General features: G+C 44.6%; 1 protein-coding gene across 4 annotated transcripts in view; it reads left to right on the top strand.

Annotated features, from left to right (window-relative positions):
• Positions 1-2,393: 2,393 nt before the first annotated feature.
• dgcr8 (DGCR8 microprocessor complex subunit) overlaps positions 2,394-23,451 on the top strand; it is a 57,082-nt gene continuing 36,024 nt past the window's right edge. The window contains exons 1-6 of one of the 4 annotated variants that reach the window (XM_086011966.1): positions 2,394-3,156; positions 5,697-6,707; positions 8,230-8,392; positions 18,812-18,954; positions 20,286-20,634; positions 21,763-21,960. In XM_086011966.1, the coding sequence (XP_085868092.1) occupies positions 6,000-6,707; positions 8,230-8,392; positions 18,812-18,954; positions 20,286-20,634; positions 21,763-21,960 (1,561 nt within the window). In that variant the 5' untranslated portion in view covers positions 2,394-3,156; positions 5,697-5,999. The remainder of the gene's footprint in view (positions 3,157-5,696; positions 6,708-8,229; positions 8,393-18,811; positions 18,955-20,285; positions 20,635-21,762; positions 21,961-23,451) is intronic. The other 3 variants (XM_086011967.1, XR_015081791.1, XM_086011964.1) reach the window with 3 other exon arrangements.

The following is a 23,451-nucleotide window of genomic DNA, read 5'->3' as shown; positions in this document are numbered from 1 at the left end:
GAGGGATATTGGGAAAATTCAAAGAAAAGTTACTGGGGTGCAAAGAAGGCACTAAAGATGAATGAAGCAAATTATGGTAAGCATATGAAAACATTTTTGAGCATCATAACTGAAAAATAAAAGCGTAATTAGGGATGAGGAAACATACTGACTTGCTATCCAATGGATATCCGGGAGGATTTTGAAATCAGATACTTGCTCGGCTAAGGATACTGAATATTATTAAATCCCCAGGGCCAGATGACATACATGCCAGGGTGCTGAAAGAGACTAAGAGGAAAATGTGTGGGATATTGGCTAAAGTGATGAAAAAGTCATTGAGTACCACGGGATTACAAGCAAATAAATATAGTGCCTATAGTTTAAAAGTAAATATAGGTACGTACATCAGCCTAGGCTTACATAGAACTACACTAGATAGAATTTACAGCACTGAAACAGGCCATATGGCCCAACAGGTCCATATCGGTGTTTATGCTCCTCACGAGCCTCCTGCCACACCTTTTCAACTTAGCTAATCAGCATAACCTTCTGTTCCTTTCTCCCTCGTGTTTATCTAACTTCCCCATAAATGCATCTACGCTACTCGCCTCAACCACTCCCTGTGGTAGCGAGTTCCACTCTTTGAGTAAGGAAATTTCTCCTGAATTCCCTATTGGATTTAAATTGCAGGAAGATGGGGAACGAGCAGGGGGAGTGGGACGAATTGGATAGCTCTTTGAAAGATCCAGCACAGGCACGATGGGCCGAATGGCCTCCTCTGTGCTGTAAGATTCTGTGAGAATAAGAAAAGACCAAAAAAAAAAAAAAATTCCTGATACAAAACTTTGTTTTTAAAAGGAGGGAAGTTTATTTTTTAATACTTTGGCAAGAATTATATTTGAACAAAAAATCAAGATGGTTAATAATAAGTTGGGAAACTTGCCCTTGTGTAGGCACTTTGGAAAAAAAACTTCAAGGGTTAAGTTACGAGGAGAGATTACACAAATTAGGGTTGTATTCCCTGGAATTTGGGTTGATCTGATCGAAGTTTTCCGGGTACTAAGGGGAACAGACAGGGTAGAGAGAAATAGCAACAGAAAATGCTGGGAAAGCTCAGCAGGCCAGGCAACATCCGTGGAGAGAAATTAGAGTCAACGTTTCGGGTCAAAACCCTTTATCAAGACTAAAGAGGCACAGGGAATGAAATAGATTAAGAGGCCAGGCTGGGAGAGAACAAAAGAGAAGAGACATTAAGAGGTATTCAAAACGAGACGAGAAGGTGATAGGACTAGTGGAGACAAAAGACAACTCTAGATTAGGTGTGAAATGCGCTGGCAGAATGGGAGACAGCTGCCTTGTGGGAGAGAGAAAAAAAAAGGAAAGTGGGGGGGGGAAACCAAAACAAAGGTGTGGATAAAAAAATAAGTGAAAATGTCCTAGAAGTAAAGGGAATTAAGGGTTACGGGGAGCGGGCAGGAATTTGGACATGAGTCTAGGTTCGGATCGGTCATGGCCCTGTGGGTAGCGGAGCGGGCCCAGGGGCCGTGTAGCCTGATCCTGCTCCTATTTCGTGTGTCTAATTCTGTTAGATTCAGGAGATGGTTCTGTGATAGTGGATTGGCGGTTAGGATCAGATCAGCCATGATCTTATTGAATGGCGGAGCAGGCTCGAGGGGCCGATTGGCCTACTTCTGCTCCTATTTCTTATGTTCTTATGGGCCAAGGTTATGATCTGAAATTGTTGAACTCGATATTGAGTCCGGAAGGCTGTAAAGTGCCTAATCGGACGATGAGGTGCTGTTCCTCGAGTTTATGTTGAGCTTCCGTGGAACAATGCAAGAGGCCAAGGACGGTGACGTCCGAGTGGGAATGGAGTGGTGAATTAAAATGACAGGCGACCGGAAGCTCGGGGTCACCCTTACAGACTGAACGGAGCTGTTCCGCAAAGCGGTCACCCAATCTGTGTTTGGTCTCCCCAATGTAGAAGAGACCGCATCGTGAGCAGCGAATACAGTATACTAGATTTCGAGAAGTACAAGTAAATCGCTGTTTCACCTGGAAGGGGTGTTTGGGGCCCTGGACAGTGGGAAGTGGGGAGGTAGAAGGGCAGGTGTTACATCTCCTGCGCTTGCACGGGAAGGTGTCAGGTGAAGGGGAAGTGGTGCTGGGGGTGATAGAGGAGTGGACTAGGGTGTCTCGGAGGGAGCGGTCTCGGAGGGAGCGGTCCCTGCGGAATACTGAAAGGGGAGGGGAGGGGAAGATGCGTTTGGTGGTGGGATCACTTTGGAGGTGGCGGAAATGGTGGAGGATGATCCGTTGAATGTGGGGGCTGCTGGGGTGAAAGGTGAGGACAAGGGGAACTCTATCGTGGTTCCGGGAGGGAGGGGCGGGGTGAGGGCAGAAGTGCGGGAGATAGAACGGACACGGTTGAGGGCCGTGTCAACCACAGTATAGGGGAATCCTCAGTTGAGGAAAAAACTATTTCCACTGGTAGGGGATTCTTGGACTAGGGGATATAGTCTAAAAATTAGAGCCGGGCCTTTCAGGAGTGAAATTAGGAAACACTTCTACCCACAAAGGCTGGTAGAAGTTTGGAAATCTCTTCCGCAAACGGCAATTGATGCTAGATTAATTGTTCATTTTATATTGCAGATTGATAGATTTTTGTTAACCAAAGGTAGGGAGATGGGGCAAAAGCGGTTATACGGAGTTAGGCCACAGATCAGCCATGATCTGGCTGAATGGCAGAACAGGCTGGAGGGGCTGAATGGCCTCCTCCTGTTCTGATGTTCCTTTAGAGGGGAAGGCGGTGCCAGAGCTTTGAGGTGCGGCGATTGGCGGAGCCGTCCGTCGATCATCGGGCCGGCGCGCGGCCATTGGCGCAGCCGGCCGTCGATCATCGGGCCGGCGCGCGGCCATTGGCGCAGTCAGCCGTCGATCATCGGGCCGGCGCACGGCGATTGGCGGAGCCGTCCGTCGATCAGCGGGCTGGCGCGCGGCGATTGGCGGAGCCGTCCGTCGATCATCGGGCCGGCGCGCGGCGATTGGCGGAGCCGGCCGTCGCTCAATCAGGAGACTGGCGCGTGCGCGTTGGGCGGGCTGGCGCCGGAGTCGGTGGGCGAAAGGAAAGGCGATGAAATCACCCGGTGATTATCCCTGTGGCGGACTATAACGGTAGGCTCCTCACGTTCAGATCGATTATCGCCTCTTATTTGTGTACGAACCAGTAATCGGTGCGGTTCAGTCTCCCAGGAGCCACCGCCACCCTCACTCCCTCCCTCAGTGAAGGTCTGTCTTGTGGAAGTGGAGACCAGGCCTCAGACCAGGCCTGGCTTTACCCCCAGCCCCCTGCTCACCTCACTCTGCATTCCCCATTGCACACTGGCTTCAGTTGTTGTTTTGGAATCTGTGTTTTCTGGTTGTTCTGTAATGGCAGGGATCCTGAGTGAATGGGTTTCAGCAAAGGCCTGTTGCTGTCTGCCCTACAACAACAAAAGCAACAACTTGCATTTATATAGCGCCTTTAACGCAGTAAAACGTCCCAAGGTGCTTCACAGGAGCGTTTTATCAAACAAAATTTGACACCGAGCCACATAAGGAGATAGTAGATTTCCAGCATCCGCAGTATTTTGCTTTTGTAAGGAGATATTAGGGCAGGTGACCAAAAGCTCGGTCAAAGAGGCATGTTTTAAGGAGTGTTTTAAAGGAGGAGAGAGAGGTAGCGAGGCGGAGAGGTTTAGGGAGGGAATTCCAGAGCTTGGGTCACAGGCAGCTGAAGGAAATCGGGGGATGCAAGAGACTAGAATTGGAGGAGTGCAGACATCTCGGAGGAGGTTACAGAGATAGGGAGGGGCGAGGCTATGGAGGGATTTGAAAACAAGGATGAGAATTTTGAATTCGAGGTGTTGCTTAACTGTAGGTCTGCAAGCACAGGGTGATCGGGTGAATGGGACTTGGTACACTGATCAAGTTCTTACTTAAATAATACTAAACCTGTCCATAATGCGACCACAGAAAGCCTGGAGTCATTTCCAATTCATCCTCTGGGAAGTTTCATGTCTGTATTGAGTGGAGGTGCTACTTGGGAAAGGTGCAATTCCTCATGTTGGGAATTACTTTGCAATACCATTTCCGTTGGGTTAAAATTACACATTTTTGTGTTTTTCTTAACTTAAAAGAGATTTTGTTTTCCATTTCTAAAGTTTGGATGTATTAGAACTGTGAAACTTGGTTTTTTTTAAATACTGAAATTAAAATTTCAGGCTGAAATTTGATTATTTTGGCTTAATGAAATTTTAATCCTGTGCTTCTTAATTTATTGTGCATCAAATTCAAAAGTAATGAGAATGTGGTAATTAATTCAAGTTCACTAACATAGCAATGGTGACTGCACTTAAAAGTAATTAATTGTGAAACACCTGGGGGGATTTTACAGAGTCGTGCTATTTAAATATAAATTTCTCCCTTTTAATGTCAGGAAGATGTAAACTGTGGTTAATGTGCTCCCTGACGTGAAATATTTTCTGTATTCTGATTATTGTAGGTTTAGTAATACCACATTTGGTACAGTCGCACTTTTTGCATTACCAAAAGATATGGGTTATTTAATCAACTGCCTGTCTAATTTCTTACTGCTTGTTGAATCTAATTTTAAAAAGGAGTTGGATAAGTTACAAGTTGTAGGCTTGGCTGATCTAATACTCTGAAGTACTGCTTTGGTCATGTTTAATGTGCAGTACAGCATTACTGCGGATGCTGGAAATCAGAAATAAAAACAGAAAATGCTGGAAATGCTCAGCCGGTCAGGCAGCGTCTGTGAAGAAAGAAACAGAGTTAACGTTTCAGGTCTTTCATCAGAACTGATGAAACATCATCGACCTGAAACGTTAACTTTGTTTCTTTTTCCACAGACGCTGCCTGACCGGCTGAGCATTTCCAGCATTTTCTGTTTTTATTATATATTGCTTTTGTAATTGTCTATTATCACCAGGGCTTCAAATAAAGCTAGAGAATAGAAGTGCACCTGTACAATGTAACCAGTCTTTACAAATAAAAACTATGGCAATAAACACCAATACTTTTTCCAGTCCTTTTAAACCTTCGACTTTGAAACTACACTTACAGGATACTAGTGTTTAAAATTTGTTTAAAATCCCTATCTCAGTGAAGATGTTAATTTATTTGTTTTAATACCTCAGCTAAGGTAGCTAAGAAAGAAAAAACTAACAAAACAGCCAATGAAGCACTTGTGAAGTGTAGTCACTGTCCTAATGTAGGGAGACGTGGCAGCCGATTTGCGCACAGCAAGGTCATATAAACACACCAATGAGATAAATGACTGAATATTGTGTTGCAGGGTGTTAGTTGAATGATAAATGATGGCTCGGACACCAAAAGAACTTCGCTACTCTACAACTAGCGCCTTAGGATCTTTTACATCCACCTGAGAGGGCAGACGAGAAATTGATTTTTGCCTCTCATCTGAAAGGTGGCATCTCCAACAGTGCAGCACGCTCTCAGTACTGCATTGAAGTGTCACCTAAGAGTATGTGCCCAAAAGTCTCTAGAGTGGGACTTGAACAGAGAACAGACAGGAATTTAAGTTTAAGAGTACTGTGCTGGTACCATGGCATAGTTGTGACAGCTAAGTTTTCACTGATAGTTTATGACCCTTTGGTGGAAATGATTAATTGCATTTTATTGTATCTCTCCAGGTGGTGATCAGTAGAAGATGGTGTTAAGGACTCAAGATGATGAACTCTGTCTAATCCCAGGCGTTGATTAAGCTGAATACATTGTGATTTCCAATAATTGAGACAGTGATTCTAAAAGCTGTCTACTTTAATGAAAAGAACAATGTAGTCAGCTTAACTGAATCATCTGTAAATTTTGATCAGAGCCATAACTTTCAGATAATTCACTTGGACTGGCATATGTTTAATTTCTTTTTAGTAGGGTATTTGAGTAAGAAATTATTTGTTTAGGACTCTTTATAGCTTAGTATTAAGTTTTGAAAGATGGAGATGTTTGGAAGTACACCACCTATGCCCAAAGAACCACTGAATGTGGAGAATCAGCCGTGTCCCCCACCTCTTCCTCCGAGTACGCCGCCGCCTCCACCACCTCCCCTGCAAACGTCCAGTGACGCAGAAGTTATGGACGTTGGCTCTGGTTGTGATGGACTTTCAGATACTCCCGCTGGGGACTGTAACACGTGCAGCCAAGACCAGCTTCTTACGATGGAATCCACTGTCTTTAACAACCAATTTACAGCAGTATCGGGAGGCTGTCCACTGAATCCAAGAACAGCACGTCACGCACCAGCTGTTCCCAAGTTTGCCCCTGATATTAAGTTGCTCAAAGATGTAAAAATTAGTGTTGTCTTTACAGATAATAGTAAAAGCAAAGACAGGCAGGTAGTTTATACTGGTGTTGAATCTGGGGAGAAAGATACCGAACTTAGCAATAGCATGAATGGAGATTTGCATGGCACTCCTTTTGACAATAATAGGGCAGTGGTGCCAGGGGGCTTCTGTAGTAAAAGTACTGATAAACAAGAAGTTGAAGACAATCAAGATAAAAAAGTGGAATTTGCAGTACTCGATGAATTAGAAGATTTTCCAGAAAACTTCGAAACAGATGATGTAGAGGGAACAGGTTTCAAATCTGAAATGATCATTCAACAGGATCACGTCGATGAAGAAGCTCTGAGTTATTCATTTGAGGTATGTGAGCAGGGTTCAAAATACTCACGTGCACATGCGATTGCACGTGGATTTATCCTTATGTAAATGCCTTCTCTTCCTTTTCCCTTTTGTCCCTTTCACCTGCCTGGTGCATGTAACCTTTTTTTATTAAAAAGATTGGCCTGTCCTTAAATTGCAAAAAGAAATGCTCGACGTCAAAATTCTTAACGGTTGAGATTTGCAGGTCATTGTGATCAGATTTCTAATCGTTCACTCAACATTTACGTGCACCAGGTAATATGTATAGTATTTTGAACCCTGTGTGTGTTTTTCTAGTCTTTTCTGACCAGCACATCTTGTCCATCTGCATCACTTTTAAAGCTGGTGAAGTTTCAGGGCCAAAAATTTTCTGTTTATTTCTGTCCACAGTACAGCAAGCTATATTTATATGTGCACACAAATAGTCAGTAAGGGGGAAAACATTAGCATTATTGGTAAATAATGCAGGTTGTCTTTAAAAAAAATTTAATGTTAAAGTATCCTTCCGTTCCTACTTCGCTACTGTTTCTGCAACTGTGGTCCTTCAGTCAATAGAGTGGATGAACAGAAATACAAACTGCTGCGTAGTTCTGATGCCAGTCCCTTGTCTATGAATTGGTCAGTCGGAGTTGTGTCCACCCATCTGTAGGTGTGTATGGATGAACCATCTCTGAAGACTGACCAGAGCATTAGATAAAGCTCAATACAGTGATGGCACCGAGCCCAGGCTGGAACTCTAGACTGTGACAACGGAAGTGTGAAACAAGTATCTTTTGCATCTTCATTATGTTGTTTATAAGTGTTTCAATTTGAGATAACCTGCCCACTTTATAAATTACTGTAAAACCATTTATTTGTAGATATACAAGAACCTATTTTCAGTGCTTCAAAGGAATTTATTGTAATGGCAAAGACATCAAATTAAAATCATAGCATTCCATGTAATGTTATTGTAGTTATAAACGCCAGTGATAAAATACAAGTTTGTCTTTGGGCTCACCAGACTAACTCTTCAGGTATGTTATAACACTTTACTAGTTCATGAAGCATTTTGTGAAACAACCATTTTTATAGCAACTTAAAATGCTTTTGAAGCTAATAGCATTCTTTAACCTGTGTATTATTGCAAATGCTTTAAAAATTGCCCGGAAACAAATTGGAGGTACTAGTTTCTGTGTGAGCTGAAACTATAGTCCACAGAGGAACATCAGCAGACTTTGGTTTTTTTTTTGTACCATGAGCTCTGAAATTAACTGACAGGCTTAAGGTTTTTAAGATATACATATATTTCAGTTATCTAGTATCCCCGTTATTAAAGATTTGGGACATTGTGGTAAATGATCAGTATTGTGGCTATTCCTATATAACTCGATTTAACTCGGAGCAAACGAGATAAATTACACAATTATTGTGTGAATGCAGCAAGAGTTAAAAATCATAGTTTTTCTTTTCTTTTGCAATGTCCCACTTAGAAATCTTCATACTATTATAGTAGGATGGCCTTCAATACTGTATTTTACAGGATGATTTTGATAATGATGTTGATGCGCTCCTGGAGGCGGTGCTACCTCCTCCCAAAAAGAGGAGACGGGTTGAAGAGGAGAATGCTGGTGACAGTGACCACCAGACCGATGAAGAAACAAGTGTGCAGCCGATGATGACCAAAATTAAAACTGTGTTAAAAAGTAAGTGAATTGCACTACCTAACCCACTTTTTTTCCCTTTCCTGCTGTAGGCGTTGTACAGTTCAGTGGATTCTGGCCATACCCGATAGCTCACTCATGACAATTTTTCCAGGAGGATTAAATACGTGGGGTTACGGGGATAGGGCTTGGGTGGGATGGCTGTTGGTGCAGGGCCTGGGTGCTAGGGTTTGGATGATCAGCCATGATCTCGTTGAATGGCGGAGCAGGCTCGAAGGGCCGAATGGCCTACTCCTGCTCCTATCTTCTATGTTTCTATGTACTATTGAGTGTTGGCCAGCAATTTTACTATGAAGAGCATCATAAATAAACCTAATCTGTCCTCAAGCAATATCCAGCAGGGCTCATTAGAAGCGGGAACTCTGGCTAATTTGTTTTTGCCGATGTTAGCACCCCAGCTATCACCCTGGCTAAAATCAAATTGGCACAGGCTGGAGATTGAGCCTGGGATCTTTCTGGTCAGTTTGGCTCAGCAACAGTATGTACAGTGATTTTTGAGGGAAGCATATACTATAAAGGTGCATAATAGCTGTATTGGAGACTTTTTGGCTAGTAAACCTGCAGAAACCTGTTCACGTTTCCAACAATAGCTTGATTCTTGGATGGCCATTGCCAAATGTGGTGCAGCTGTAAACTTTGCAATATTTTGTTGAATTTTAAAAGATTGATGTCCTAGTCTGAAAGAAGCATTACAGAGTTGGATAATGGGAGTGATCTCAAACAACATAGATGAATTTGAGGCCCTCAGAGATAATGGCTTTCTTTAAACAGATGTTATATTAGCTCTTAGTTCCTCTCGTATAAAGTATAACATTCTGACGGGGCGAGACAGACTGGATGCAGGAAGGATGTTTCCCCTGGCTGGGGTGTCTAGAACGAGGGGTCACAGTCTCAGGATCTGGGGTAGGAAATTTAGGACTGAGATGAGGAGAAATTTCTTCACTCAGAGGGTGGTGAACCTGTGGAATTTTCTACCACAGAAGGCTGTGGAAGCCAAGTCACTGAATATATTTAAGAAGGAGATAGATTCAGATTTCTAGACACAAATGGCGTCAAGGGGTTTGGGGAGAGAGCGGGAATATGGTATTGAGATAGAGGATCAGCCATGATCATATTGAATGACGGAGCAGGCTCGAAGGGCCGAATGGCCTACTCCTGCTCCTATTTTTCTATGTTCTAAGTTTCTCTCAGTGCTCAATGTTCAAACACACATTTAAAATCAATACTTGGGGAATAAAGAAATGTCAAATTTGTAGTAATTTTTTTTAAAGGGCACTTGACGGTGTTTAAAAAAAGGCAACACATTATTCATGTTTTTGCATCCATGGTTGGAATCAAGGATAATAAGTGTGGTATACAATGGATTTGGTGCGGGTGAAAGCTCTTCCTTCTCTACCTGACTCCTTCCCTTATGTGGCATTATTATCTTTTTGATATAAGCCCGAATTCCTGACATGGTTAATGTACTTTGTTGAGATTGTGCTGAATGTTATAGGAACAGAGTAGGCCATTTATCTCCCCCCCCCCACCCCCCCCACCCCTGAGCCTGTTCCGCCATTCAATGAGATCATGGCTGATCTGCGACCTAACGCCTTTGCCCCATATCCCTGAATACCTTTGGTTAACAGAAATCTATTAATCTCAGATTTAAAATTAACAATTGATCTAGCATCAGTTGCTGTTTGCGGAAGAGAGTTCCAAACTTCTATCCTTTGCGTGTAGAAGTGTTTCCTAACTTCACTCCTGAAAGGTCTGGCTCTAATTTTTAGGCGATGTCCCCTAGTCCTAGATTCCCTAACCAGCGGAAATAGTTTCTCTCTATCTACCCTATCAGTTCTCCTTAATATCTTGAAACCTTCTATCGAATCATCCCTTTATCTTCTAAATTCCAGGGAATACAACCCTAGTTTGTGTAATCTCTCGTAATTTAGCCCTTGGAGTCCAGTTATCACTCTAGTAAATCTACGCTGCATTCCCTCCAAGGCCAATATATCCTTCCTAAGGCGTCGTTCCCAGAACTACTCCCAGTACTCCAGATGTGGTCTAGCCAGGGCTTTATATAGCTGCAGCATGACTTCTGACCTTTGATATTCTAGTCCTCTAGCTATAAAGGCCAGCATTGCATTAGCCTTTTTGATTTTTTTTGGTACCTGTCCATCAATATTCCCTGTAATTTTTCTTGGCGCCGCTTTCAAATGCCACGCATGCGCTGTTTTTGCATTGGAAAGCCAACTGCGTGGGTTCCCTGGAGCACTGCGCAGCTTAACGGGAACATTACTGTCCATGACATTTTAATGATCTAGGTACATGGACCCCTAAGTCTCTTTGGACATCCACTGCTTCTAGCTTTTCACCATTTAGAAAGTACACTTATCTAACCTTATTAGGTCCTAAGTGGACAACCACACACTCGCCTATATTGAAATCCATTTGCCACAGTTTTGCTCATTCACTTAATCTATTACTCTCTCTTTGTAATGTTACACTTCCATCTACACTGCTTACAATGCCGCCTACCTTTGTGTCATCGGCAAACTTGGATATGTAGCTCTCTATCCCGCCATCTAAGTCATTAATAAATCCAGTGAATAGTTGAGGCCCCAACACAGATGCCACGAGTCACATCCTGCCAATTAGAGTACCTGCCCATTCTCCCTACTCTCTGTTTCCTGCTTCTCAGCCAATCTCCTAACCAGGCCAATAATTTGCCCTCAATTCCATGCTAATAGCCTCTTATGAGGGACTTTATCGAATGCCTTCTGGAAGTCCATATAAATAACATCCATAGGCATTCCCCTGTCCACTACTTTAGTCACCTCTTCTATAAAAAATTAAAAAAAAAGTGCATTCAGGCTTGTTGGGCATGACCTACCCTTTACAAATCCATGCTGGCTCTCTGATCAGCTGAAAATCATCTGAAAATTTTCAAGGGGTTCAGTAACTCCATCCTTAATTATAAACTCTAGTAATTTCCCGACAACAGATGTTCGGCTAACCGGGCTATAATTCCCTGGTTTCTCCCCCTTGCCTTTCTTAAATAGCGGAGTGACAGGTACAGTTTTCAAATCTAAAGGAACGATTCCTGAATCGAGAGAACTTTGGAAGATCATAGTTAGGGCATCTGCAATGTTCTCACCTGCTTCCTTTAAAACCCTGGGATGGAAACCATCTGGTCCTGGGGATTTGTCACTCTTTAGTGCCATTATTTTCTTCATTACTGTAATTCAAATCTGACAAACCAAATATGGTTGCAACATAATCCATTTATTGTGTTTGACCAGGTCTTTGACACATGCAATGTCTTTAAGCAGTAGACTTACAGAGAAATAAAAGCAATTGCCTCGTTTTTCCCCTGGGGCGAAACATAACCTTCATTGATCCTTTTGATCCTGACTCTACAATTTGTTAAGGAAAGCGCAAGATCTTTATAGGCCACTTCTCAAGCACACTTTCCAAGATGATTCATTATGGCATGACAAGTGTTAATGTGAACAAGACCCCCAGAAACGAGAGCGCTCCTAGAAAACGCCAGATGCAAACTTGTTTATCATGCTGATCTATTGTCCCATTTCCGATCTCAAGACTGTCTTGGCTATCGCATTTCACAATGTGGCCACAAAATTGTGTCACCAGGCACGGATCACACATCCTGCATCTCAGCAGAAGCTAAACAGCACAGTCAGCTAAATTGTACCCTGGCACTTTAAACTCTAAAACATCCTGGGAATGAACAACTTTAACTATTTCATTATTTCTAGCTACAGTACAAATCCACAAGCCATTTATAAGTAAAAAGAAAGCAATCATATGAGATTAAACCAAATCCTAACCCTACGTATAGATGTACAGGAAACTTTTTTTTATCCGGCACCGACGGGACCAACGTGGTGCCGGTTCATCAAAAATTCCGGATAACCGAAAGCTATAGTAAAAGATACGGAGAGCTGACAGCTCCGTATAAAGCAACAAACCCTGTAAGTGCAGAACAATGGCCACACGTTCCAAGCATCTCTGTAGCTTAGCAACAGCTGCAGCCACACCCTTGCACAGCAACAGATCGAGGAAGGCAAGTACAATATGAAGTAAAACTTACCTGAACCTACTCCTGAATTTTGCCGGTTAACCGAGATTTCCGGTTATTTAGGTGCCGGTCAATTGAAAGTTTCCTGTATACACAACTAGGATATCTTGCATCTGGAAAAGAGTGATCTTGCTCTGGTAGCCTAAGAATGAACAAAGACATTTATATACATTACTGTTTTTTAATATGTTGCACATTAGATTCTAGATTGTGGTCATTTCTTGCATTAAGCTGAAAACTGATGCATTGTATACGTACTGATGGACCCACCTTGCCTCAGTTAAGGACAGTTTTGCAGTGCCATCTCTGCAATCTAGAATCTAATGTGCAACATATTAAAAAACAGTAATGTGGCAGAGCCACCAAGGGACTCTTATATCGATGTACATAATTATCTGTAACAGAATGAATCTGTACCTGTATTCATTTTACTACATGTAAATAGCGCGGTCTCTAAAGGGTTAAGACCAAACGCGATGATGTCACCACGTGGGTCACGTGACGTTCCCAACGGCGGGAAACGTGATGACGTCATGACGCCAGAGGGAGGAGCCCTCTCTCTCAGTCCTCGTGGAGCCAGCATTGAGCATAGACCTGTTTGATTGTTACTTCTGCAAAACAGTATTAAACTTAGTTTAGTTAACAGACTGATTCGATCTCAGTCTTTTGATTAGGAACCTGACAATTCCTACAGTGGTGACCCCGAACTTTCGCGAACGATCTTCGCGGAGGAAGCGACGCGCAATGAGATGATGGAAGCGAACGCGGTGGCTTTGAAGCTCCCTCAGTTCTGGGAACAACAGGCGGCCTCCTGGTTCGTGCAAGCGGAAGCTCAGTTTGAACTGTGAAACATCGTGGCGGATCAGACCCGTTACCTCTACGTAGTCTTCGCACTCGAAGGCTCCACGGCTTCAAGGATCATCAACCTGCTTGAAAACCCCCCGGTCGACGGCAATTACGAAATGCTAAAAGCACGGTTAATTCAGGTTTTCGGCCTCACGAAGGCGGAACGCGCACACCGTTTACTTACGCTGCCCGGGTTAGGCGACTCCAAGCCATCGGAGTTGATGTGCCAGATGCTCACACTCCTTGGCTCCGAACAGCAATGCTTCCTCTTTTGGGAGTTGTTTTTGAGCCAATTGCCCGAGCAGGTACAGGCTGCCCTCGCAAGATCGGATGTTATGGATTGCGTCGCACTTGCCGCTGAGGCGGACACCATTTATGCGGTCACGCAGCAGTACTGCGCTGCCACGAGGCGACCCCCCCCCCTCGCGGATTCCGCTCCATCGCCCGGCTCGTGCTTTTAGCACGCCCGTTTCGGCGCGAGAGCCAGATGCTGCTGGCCTCCCTGCAGTTTCCATTCCTCAACCGAAGAAAAGACACCAGCGCCAAGTCTGGGAAAGGCAGCCCGAACCTGAGGGATGTCCCACGGCCGCGATGGCGATCGGCGATTCCGGGAAGCTCCTTTATATTACTGATTCCATCTCCGGCCGACGGTTTTTATGCGACACGGGCGCCAAAATCTCGCAAGCCATCCTCGGCGCAGATTTCTTATGCGCCAACAGCCTTTTGGTGGACGTGAGAAATCGCCGTCTGATTAACGCGGCCACCTTCAACTCCATCCCTTGTTTCTGCAGCACAGTTGTGTCGCACACGGTTTCCTGTGCTACGCCCGCGCCTAACGAATTCACTCGCCTGCTCGGGGAATTTCCGGAGCTAACCAAGCCTACTTTCTCCTCATCCACCGCCAAACACGCCGTGGAGCACCACATCGCAACGACCGGCTCTCCGGTTTACGCACGAGCTCGGTGCCTGGAACCCACCAAACTCGCGGCCGCTAAAGCAGAATTCGCCGCAATGGAGCGGTTGGGGATTATTCGCCGGTCGAATAGTCCCTGGTCCTCATCACTCCATATCGTCCTGAAACCCGATGGCGGCCATGCGGTGACTACCGACGCCTTAATGACATTACAATCCCCGATTGGTACCCAATACCCCATATACAGGATTTCTCCGCGCATTTGGCTGGAAAGTCAATATTCTCGAAGGTTGACCTCGTACGGGGATACCATCAAGTGCTGGCACACCCCCAAGACATCCAAAAGACGGCGGTCATTACTCCCTTCAGCCTCTTCGAGTTCCTCTGGATGCCGTTTGGGCTTAAGAAAGCGGCGCAGGCGTTTCAGCGTCTGATGGATTCGGTGCTGCGGGACCTTCCCTTTTTATTCGTCTACCTCGACGATATTCTGATCACCAGCTCCACCAAAGAGGAACACATCTGCCAGTTGCACACCCTCTTTCGCCGCCTCCATCAACATGGTTTGATAATCAACCCGGCCAAATGTCAGTTCGGCCTACCACATATCGACTTCTTGGGCCACCGCATCACTTCGGAGGGCGCGATGCTGCTTCAGTCGAAGGTAGAGGCGATTACAGCGTTCCCACGGCCGCAGTCCATCAAGGCCCTCCAGGAGTTCCTGGGTATGGTAAATTTTTACCACCGTTTCGTTCCCAGGGCCGCTCAACTAATGCAACCACTCTACGAGGCTCTCGGGGGGGGGGGGAAAGCCGGGTAAAGGGCCCGTGGTTTGGACGCCCAAGATGGACTGCGCCTTCAGCGACGCGAAGACCACTCTTGCAAACGCCACTATGTTGGGTGCCACTATCGCTCTCACGACCGACGCTTCGGACAACGCCATAGGCGCCGTGCAAGAACAGTGGGTCGGCGGCACGTGGCAGCCACTGGCGTTTTTTAGTCGCCAACTACGATGTAATGAGCGCAAATACAGCACGTTTGACAGGGAGTTGTTGCCGCTGTTTCTGGCTATCTGCCATTTTCGATTTTTGTTAGAGGGACGCCACTTCACCGCGTTCGTGGATCACAAGCCACTGACGTTTGCCATGGCCAAGACCGCCGAACCGTGGTCGGCTCGACAGCAGCGACAACTTACCTTTATTTCGGAGTTTACTACCGACATCCAGCACGTGGCCGGAAAGGACAACGCGGTGGCTGATTGTCTTTCGCGTGCGACCGTCCAAGCCGTTCAGCTGGGGATCGACTATTCCCAACTGGCTGCCGACCAAGCCACCGATCCGGAAACACAGGCGTTCTGTTCTGACGACTCCTGCCTCCAGCCAGCAGATGTGCAGTTCCACTCAGCAGGCACCTCCGTGCTCTGTGACGTCTCCTTGGGGGATCCCCGCCCGATCGTTCCGACCTTCTGGCGTCGCAAAGTTTTCGATGCCATACACGGACTTTCGCATCCTGGCGTGAAGGCCTCTCAAAGATTACTGGCATCTAAATTCGTCTGCCGAGGGATGCGTAAAGATGTTCGCGACTGGGCTGACACCTGCGTCGTGTGTCAAAAATCTAAGGTTCAACGACATGTAAAAGCCCCCTTGGCCACTTTCGAAGTGCCAGAACGCCGTTTCGACCATGTCCACGTCGACCTCGTTGGGCTGCTTCCGCCATCACAACGGTTCACACACCTCCGGACCATGGTCGACTGCACTAGAAGATGGCCAGAGGCGGTTCCTTTGACATCTACCACCTCCGCTGATGTCGCCAGGGCTTTTATCTCCTCGTGGGTCGCACGTTTCGGTGTCCCGTCAGATATTTTGTCCGACCGCGGTCCACAGTTTTCGTCTGAACTTTGGAACGCTGTAGCCTCAGGTTTGGGCACCAAGCTCCATCGCACCACGGCCTACCACCCGCAGGCAAATGGGTTGTGTGAGCGGTTCCATCGGTCGCTAAAAGCGTCGCTAAGGGCCACCCTTCAGGGCACGGCATGGGTGGATCGGCTTCCGTGGGTTCTGCTTGGTTTGCGCACAGCGCCTAAAGAAGACCTGCAGTCATCTTCCGCGGAACTGGTGTACGACGAACCACTCCGGGTGCCGGGCGATTTCTTGCCATCGCCAACTAAGCCGTGGTCCGCGGCTGATCAACTCAGCACCCACCGTGAAACGGCCGACTCCTTTAAGCCGATTCCGACGTCTCACCACGGCCTTCCTTCCTCTCATATTCCAACGGAGTTAAGGCAGACCGAGTTTGTCTTCGTTCGCCATGATGCCCATCGCGGTCCACTCCAGCCTCCTTATACGGGCCCCTTCCGGGTGCGGGAGGCAGGCGAGTTTTTTGGTTGACATCAGGGGCAAACCCGACTACATTTCGATTGACCGACTCAAGCCCGCGCACCTGGACCTCGACTGGCCGGTCGAGACTGCACAGGCACCACGCCGTGGTCGACCGCTTGCTGCTACTACGTCCGAACGGATCGTTCCACCTGTCGGCCCATCTACCACTCAACAAATTCCTCTCCGGGAAAATAGGAGTCGTTCGAACAGACTTGTCCGACCTCCTCTTCGATTGACTTTCACTGTTAAAGACAATTCTGGGGGGGGCGCATGTGGCAGAGCCACCAAGGGACTCTTATATCGATGTACATAATTATCTGTAACAGAATGAATTTGTACCTGTATTCGTTTTACTACATGTAAATAGCGCGGTCTCTAAAGGGTTAAGACCAAACGCGATGACGTCACCACATGGGCCACGTGACGTTCCCAACGGCGGGAAACGTGATGACGTCAGAGGGAGGAGCCCTCTCAGTCCTCGTGGAACCAGCATTGAGCATAGACCTGTTTGTTAGTTCTCCTGCGTTTGATTGTTACTTCTGCAAAACAGTATTAAACTTAGTTCAGTTAACAGACTGACTCGATCTCAGTCTTTTGATTAGGAACCTGACAATTCCTACAGTAATGTATATAAATGTCTTTGTTCATTCTTCGACTACCAGAGCAAGATCACTCTTTTCCAGATGCAAGATACCCTAGTTGTGTATACATCTATACGTAGGGTTAGGATTTGGTTTAATGTTAGTACTGTATTTGCCATTGGGATGACGTGAACGCAACATGTCTAATCAGGGATATTGGAACATCTATTGCTCCAGCATGAGATTTCAATATCCATCTCTGAGGGTCTGTATTAATGCCAAAAGAGGGGAAGTTTTGTGTTCTGGAATGCTAAGTAGGAATTTAGTTTGAGACTGAACACATTCATATCACTTAAGACTCTTCACAGCTTTCTGAGAGAAGATGTTTCTCTCATGAATCTGGCTTAGTCACAGGCCCAAGAGATGAAGGGACTGAAAACTAATACAAAGATCGTGCACTTCCTGATCTGCATTGCCACGTTCTTTCCTTTTCAATTCCTGTTCGCATCGGATTATTGGTGAGGCCATCAGTCGATTCCCTAAATCTCACCAGAATGCAGGCGGAAAACTGGGTTGCAGTTGAGCCTTGTATTTGATGGTTTTCTGCAAAGTTTTGAATGCGGTCTGCTATTCTTTAGTGTTTTAGTATATCCACGTGTAACTGGGCCTTGGGATTATTGAGTGTGCTTTGTTCTGCTTGAGCATGCTCTACAGTTTTGTGCATTAGAATGAATTGTAAGGGAAACATCATTTGACCATTATTTGTATTTATCATGACTTGCATAGAACCATACCCAAGTGATGGAGTTGGTACCTCGGGAGGGAGGGAGGGAAGGGAGAAAATTGGGGGCGGGTTGAAATAACTAGGGTTCCTTCAGCATAGAATTATAGCTTTCTTGTGGAGGCTTATTCATTCAGTTTAAATAAGACAGTTTTAATAAAAGCTGGGTGTGGGGTTTCTGCTGTAGTACAAATCATCAAAGCAAGTCTCTCAGATCTCCATTCAGTCAGTGGATGAATGCAGAAGGAAAGCTGGAACAGATGCTCATTTATTTGAGGTTGGCCTGAACTAAAATTGAGGTCTGTTAGTAATTTTTCTCCCAATATTTATGTTGGCCGCGCTGTTCTCTGGCCAAAAGTTCGGCAGCTGACCAGCTTCCAGGTATCTGCCAATGGTGCACTTAAACAGGTTTATAAAAAGTGTAAGAAAACCCCTTTTTATTTTATTCTATGTTGCATTTTCTTATCTCCTTGCTGCATCTTTGTTAGATTTGGGAAGTGAAGTGTTTTTATTGGTTTCTTAATTAACTTCCATCTTGGGTTATTCTTGTTTTTGCTGTTTTGTTCTGGTGGAGTTCCATCCATTCTTCCTGCTCTTTGTAGCAGCTGATGCAATGTTGTTTTCCTGTTGGGCTTTTTGAAGTTGCTTTGTTAGACCCCACAAGCTTAGTGGAGTTTTTTTTTGTGGCACTTTTTTTTACTAGTGACCCCTATGGTCGTCCATTCGTTCTATTAATTTTCATCCCTCAGTCTGTTTTTTTTGTATTGTGACTGAATTAAGACGACTTGTGCTTTGCTTGGTATTAAATTTGTTTTAATCTTTAGATCGTGGCCGTCCACCGACTGAACCCCTTCCTGACGGTTGGATCATGACATTCCATAATTCTGGTATTCCAGTTTACCTGCACAGAGAAACCAGAGTGGTTACCTGGTCGCGACCTTATTTCTTAGGAACCGGAAGCATCAGGGTAGGAAATAAATTAAATAATATGACTTGCAAATAGTTATTAATTTTCTGCTGAAGACAGTGACTCATGTTGGGAAACAGTTTCATGAATCCAGGCAGCTTTCCAGTGTGTTTTTTAAATTCATTCTTGGGATATGCGCATTGCTGACGAGGCCAACATTTGTTGCCCATGAGATAGTGGTGGTGAGTCTTCATGAACAACTGCAGTCCAAGTGGTGAAGGTACTCCCACATGTGGGCTCACTTGTTGCGTGTTGGTGAGCTGTTCTTGCATCTTTGCACTTTCAGCAGAAGTCAACTAGATAGCAATTGATGGCTCATTTTGTTCCCTTTGCCTAACCCAGGAATGTGGAGGCCATTTTGTACCATCCCAGTTGCTCCTCTGGCTAAGATGAGACTGCATAAGTCTTGGATTGAGCCTGGAATATTTTTGACCTTCATATTGGATTCTGTATTTCCCTACAAAGCCATTGGCAGAGTTTGAATTGTTTTCTTATACCCAATAAGGATGTTTAGTTTTTTGAACTGCGCTCCAACAGCGGTATTCTGATTTATTAATCTGTGATGGGGGTGGGTTGTGGGGGAGACTTCTCCCCACCCTACTCTGTCAATTTAACTGGGTAAAAAATAAGTTGGACTGCTAACTGTCGAGGTAATATATTCATTTTTAGGGCAGTGGATTGGTTTGTGTGCAGGGTGGGTTGTATTTATGTTGGTTGTTCTGACTGGCAAGGCATGGATATGTGTAACTCTGCATTATCTCACTTGTGCTCTTATCTGCTGGAACGGTAGATTATGCAGCCTGCAAACTTCTTCGCAGCCACAGTCCTTATGGTAGCTATTTTTGTTTTTCCATTTCTTCTTTCCCTCTATTCCCCCAGCCCAACGTTGGCCCACATCCATGCTAACTGTTTTGTTTACTGTCATTCTCCCTTTCATTGTCTCAACAGCGCACATAATTTGCTGGTGGTGAAGATTACCTGTCGCGACTTCTGTGTGCTGCTCTGTTAGATTTTGCTAGGTGAAGTGCAAGAAAAATGTGGGGTGACTTGAACTTTCTGTTTTTCCCTTTACTGGTCCTTCATGGGACCTGCAGTCTGCAGGTGCCTCGTTCTTAGTTGGATGCCGGGAGACATGCAGTCGGAGTAGGCTCGTGAAAATGGCCCATCTTTCTTTGTCTCCTTTTTGGTACTTGACATTGCGGCCTTTTCTTGGCGCTTCCATGCAAATGTTCTTTCTTCATCAATCATCATGTTTAATTGTCTTTACCAAATGTATTTTACAAACCTTACAGTTCAATGGATTACACTTTTTTTGTTTTTGTTCTGTGCAGAAGCACGATCCACCACAGAGCAGCATTCCCTGTCTACACTATATGAAACTGAGAGACCAAGAAGAGAGAGAGCAGAATGTGCCGGCTAGTAATGGTGAGGTAACCAAAGTGACCACGAATGGAGAAATGTCCCCAAACAATTGTGAGAACACAGCTATAGAAATAAATGAGGAACCAGACTGCACTGCCACTGAGCACCCCTCTGTTACTAATTCAGTACCTCTCAGTAGCTCAGGTACGATAAACTCTAAATCCTTAGATGAAAGAAACACCTTGGGTGGAATCATTGCAGCAGGAGCCCTTGGGCAGGTGAAGGCTAAAGTAGAAGTGTGCAAAGAAGAATCTGTTGGTAAGATGATTCTTGATCTTATCTACGATAGAATAATAAGTGGTTATTATGGCTAAGAATCTAACTTTTCTTCTCTCTCGTGGTGTTGAGGTGTGTGTGGTGGCCAACAAGCCCTCTAAAATTTCGCGGCAAGTTTTTTCAATGTGCGGTGCCTTTAAACTTTTTGTGCGGCTGCGCACGTGCAGTATTTGACCGCTTGTGAGCGGCCTGCGCGGTACCTTCAAGATTGCTGCCCGCCCAGATACGCGCACAGCTTGGAGGGAAAATTGGTGGTGGCTTTTGTGTTTTTTTTTTCCCCCCTCACTTTTTAAGATCTCCATGGCAAAGAGGGCCTGCTGCCAGGCCTCTCCCAAAGGCCACTTGGGCTTCAGTTGCATGGAGGAGCTATGAAATGACTCAGCCACCTTTTTTTGTTGCATGCATCCTTTCTCTTGGTAAGTGCCAGTCCGCACTGTATGCTGCCCCATGATGGCACAGCTGAGATTCGGAATATTTCGTAATTTTTTCTTTTTAAGGTTTTTGAACTGTCCTACAAATTGTATTACGTAAAAAGTTGGAAGGTGGTCCTGTGCACTTTGCACTACCATAGTTGTAGGTACTGTAATGTATTCTGAGATTGCCCATTGGATCCATATAATCTCAAGTCACCATGCAAGATGAGAGAGTTATTTTGTGCTTGCTATTTGTAAATGTGGTCATTGTATTATCTGACTTGGTCATGTTAGCTGCCTAATTGGAACGTAAATACAAAGCTTTGTGATGTTTTCTAAAGGTTCATATTTAGCATCTACACATCTGTCTTTTGGTGAATGACTTTCTTGTTTCTTGTAAGTGCTGCTGATTTCTGAAGCATGCTACTGATCTGTGTTCATGATGTAGATGGTCATTTTTGTTTTTTATTACGTTAAAATAGTATCCATTATCCTTTCCTATCCGGAGCAGTCTTTGATTAAGCAGTGTAAAAGAATCTTGAGAAATTTTATATATAATTATTTTATTTAACTTTCCAAATGCATATCTTGGGACTGGCAGGCTAGAAAAGTACACTGAATACAGTACCTATAGTTGCTACTGTTCTCTTCCCATTTTATTATTTATGCAATAAAAAAAATTCCACAAAATTTCCAGCTATTGAGGAATTTAAAAAATACCTGGAAAAGCGCTTTGATTTCGAACAAGTCACTGTGAAGAAATTCAGGACCTGGGCTGAACGGCGTCAGTTTAATCGGGAGATGAAGCGGAAGCAAGCTGAAGCCGAGCGGCCGATCTTGCCAGCCAATCAGAAGCTCATTACCCTCTCTGTCCAGGATGCACCCACAAAAAAAGGTAAAAGCAATACGTAACTTTTCCACCAACTTTTGATAGAATTATGCCTACAACGTATTTTAGAGAGTGAATTTGTATTTTCTGAGAATTCATACAAAATGGAATGCAGACTTGATATCAAGCCTGTATATTAGGGCGTTGACATTGGCGCCAATGTCTAGATCAAGCTGCTGTGGTTTCATTTTCTTTCCCTGCCCCCCCCCCCCCCAAACACACAGCCATGTGATTTGAGCTGAGGGCAAGAAGATTGTACTGCCTGAAAATACATTCAGTTCAAATCATCCCAGTTTGATTTGAGAGAGATTTGGTCATGTTGACATATCTCAATTGTACAGACAACTTAATTGAGCATGTTTGTATTGGTATCATAAAATGAGAATCTTAGCAGTGTAATTTTGTTATTGGAAAGGTGTGATTATAAGTCAAGCTGCTGTTTGACTGTACATACTGAATAGACCAAACTCTTGTTCAACTGCAGCAAGTACTGTATTCAGATTGCTACAATGCCTCAACCAGAGGAAATAATTTTTCCCTATTCAAGAGCGCTACTAACTGAGCCATGCTGACAGTATTGCTATATGAGTTAAGAATTTTTTTCTGATTGACTTGTATTTTCTTGGATGAAACGTGCCTTTTTAAAAGCTTTACTCTTCATACAACCTCCGCCACCTCCTCAGAAGGGAACAGGAATGGCCTGGGGGTGATGGGATGGCTTCCATTTGATTTTTATTTCCTGTCTTCCTGTGTGATATGGGTGCAGCTTGGTGTTACTCCAGTGAGATATGCCTCTCTGTTGAAAGATTTTTTTTTACATTACTATTGTCCAAAAGCATGTTTTTGTTCTATTGGAAATATTTTACATTTTCTGTGCATGTGCACACCTGCAACATCTGCAGCCAAAAGGGTTCCCTCATAACTTGCTCTCAGCCTTGTACTTGAGGTGCTCTGGGACAAGTGACAGGATGGACTGTGCTGAGCGCTCTCCCTGGGAGGAAGTTCCTTGCCTCTCCAGTACCACCTCATGGCATGGCTGAGCTTAGGAGCTTGCCATGTTAATAATCACAAGAATACCTTGGAAAATGGGCAAGAATTTATAGGATCATTTTCCATCGGCGTGTTTTTTTTAAAAAGTGGCATGGGTTGCTTTGCTGTGAGAAATTACACCACACAACATTGGGATACGTGTATATGCATGTGATGACCAGCATGACAATTATGGAATGGAATTGTTTACTTTCCTTTTACATTTAGTGGCTCGGATTTCTTATGAATGTACTTGCATAGAATAGAAATAGTTTTACTTTTTTTTTGTTCTTGTTGGCCTGGCCCACCTGACCTTCGCTTGTACAGTGTGTGTCCAAAACTTACCCAAGGTAGCAGCTTATCAAGTACAAGAAGTTAGCTTTCAAAGGACAATCATGGCTGAGATTCACAACGATTCCGATCTTCAGTCCATGGCCACAGAGCTTCTTTAATCTTAGCCACTGACTG

This window comes from Somniosus microcephalus, chromosome 19, assembly GCF_052327205.1.
Source record: "Somniosus microcephalus isolate GS21.2 chromosome 19, FLI_Smic_1.0, whole genome shotgun sequence".
NCBI classification, from domain to species: Eukaryota; Metazoa; Chordata; class Chondrichthyes; order Squaliformes; family Somniosidae; genus Somniosus; species Somniosus microcephalus.
The sequence above is the reverse complement of the archived record's forward strand: the minus strand, read 5'-3'. Positions and strand labels throughout refer to the sequence as shown.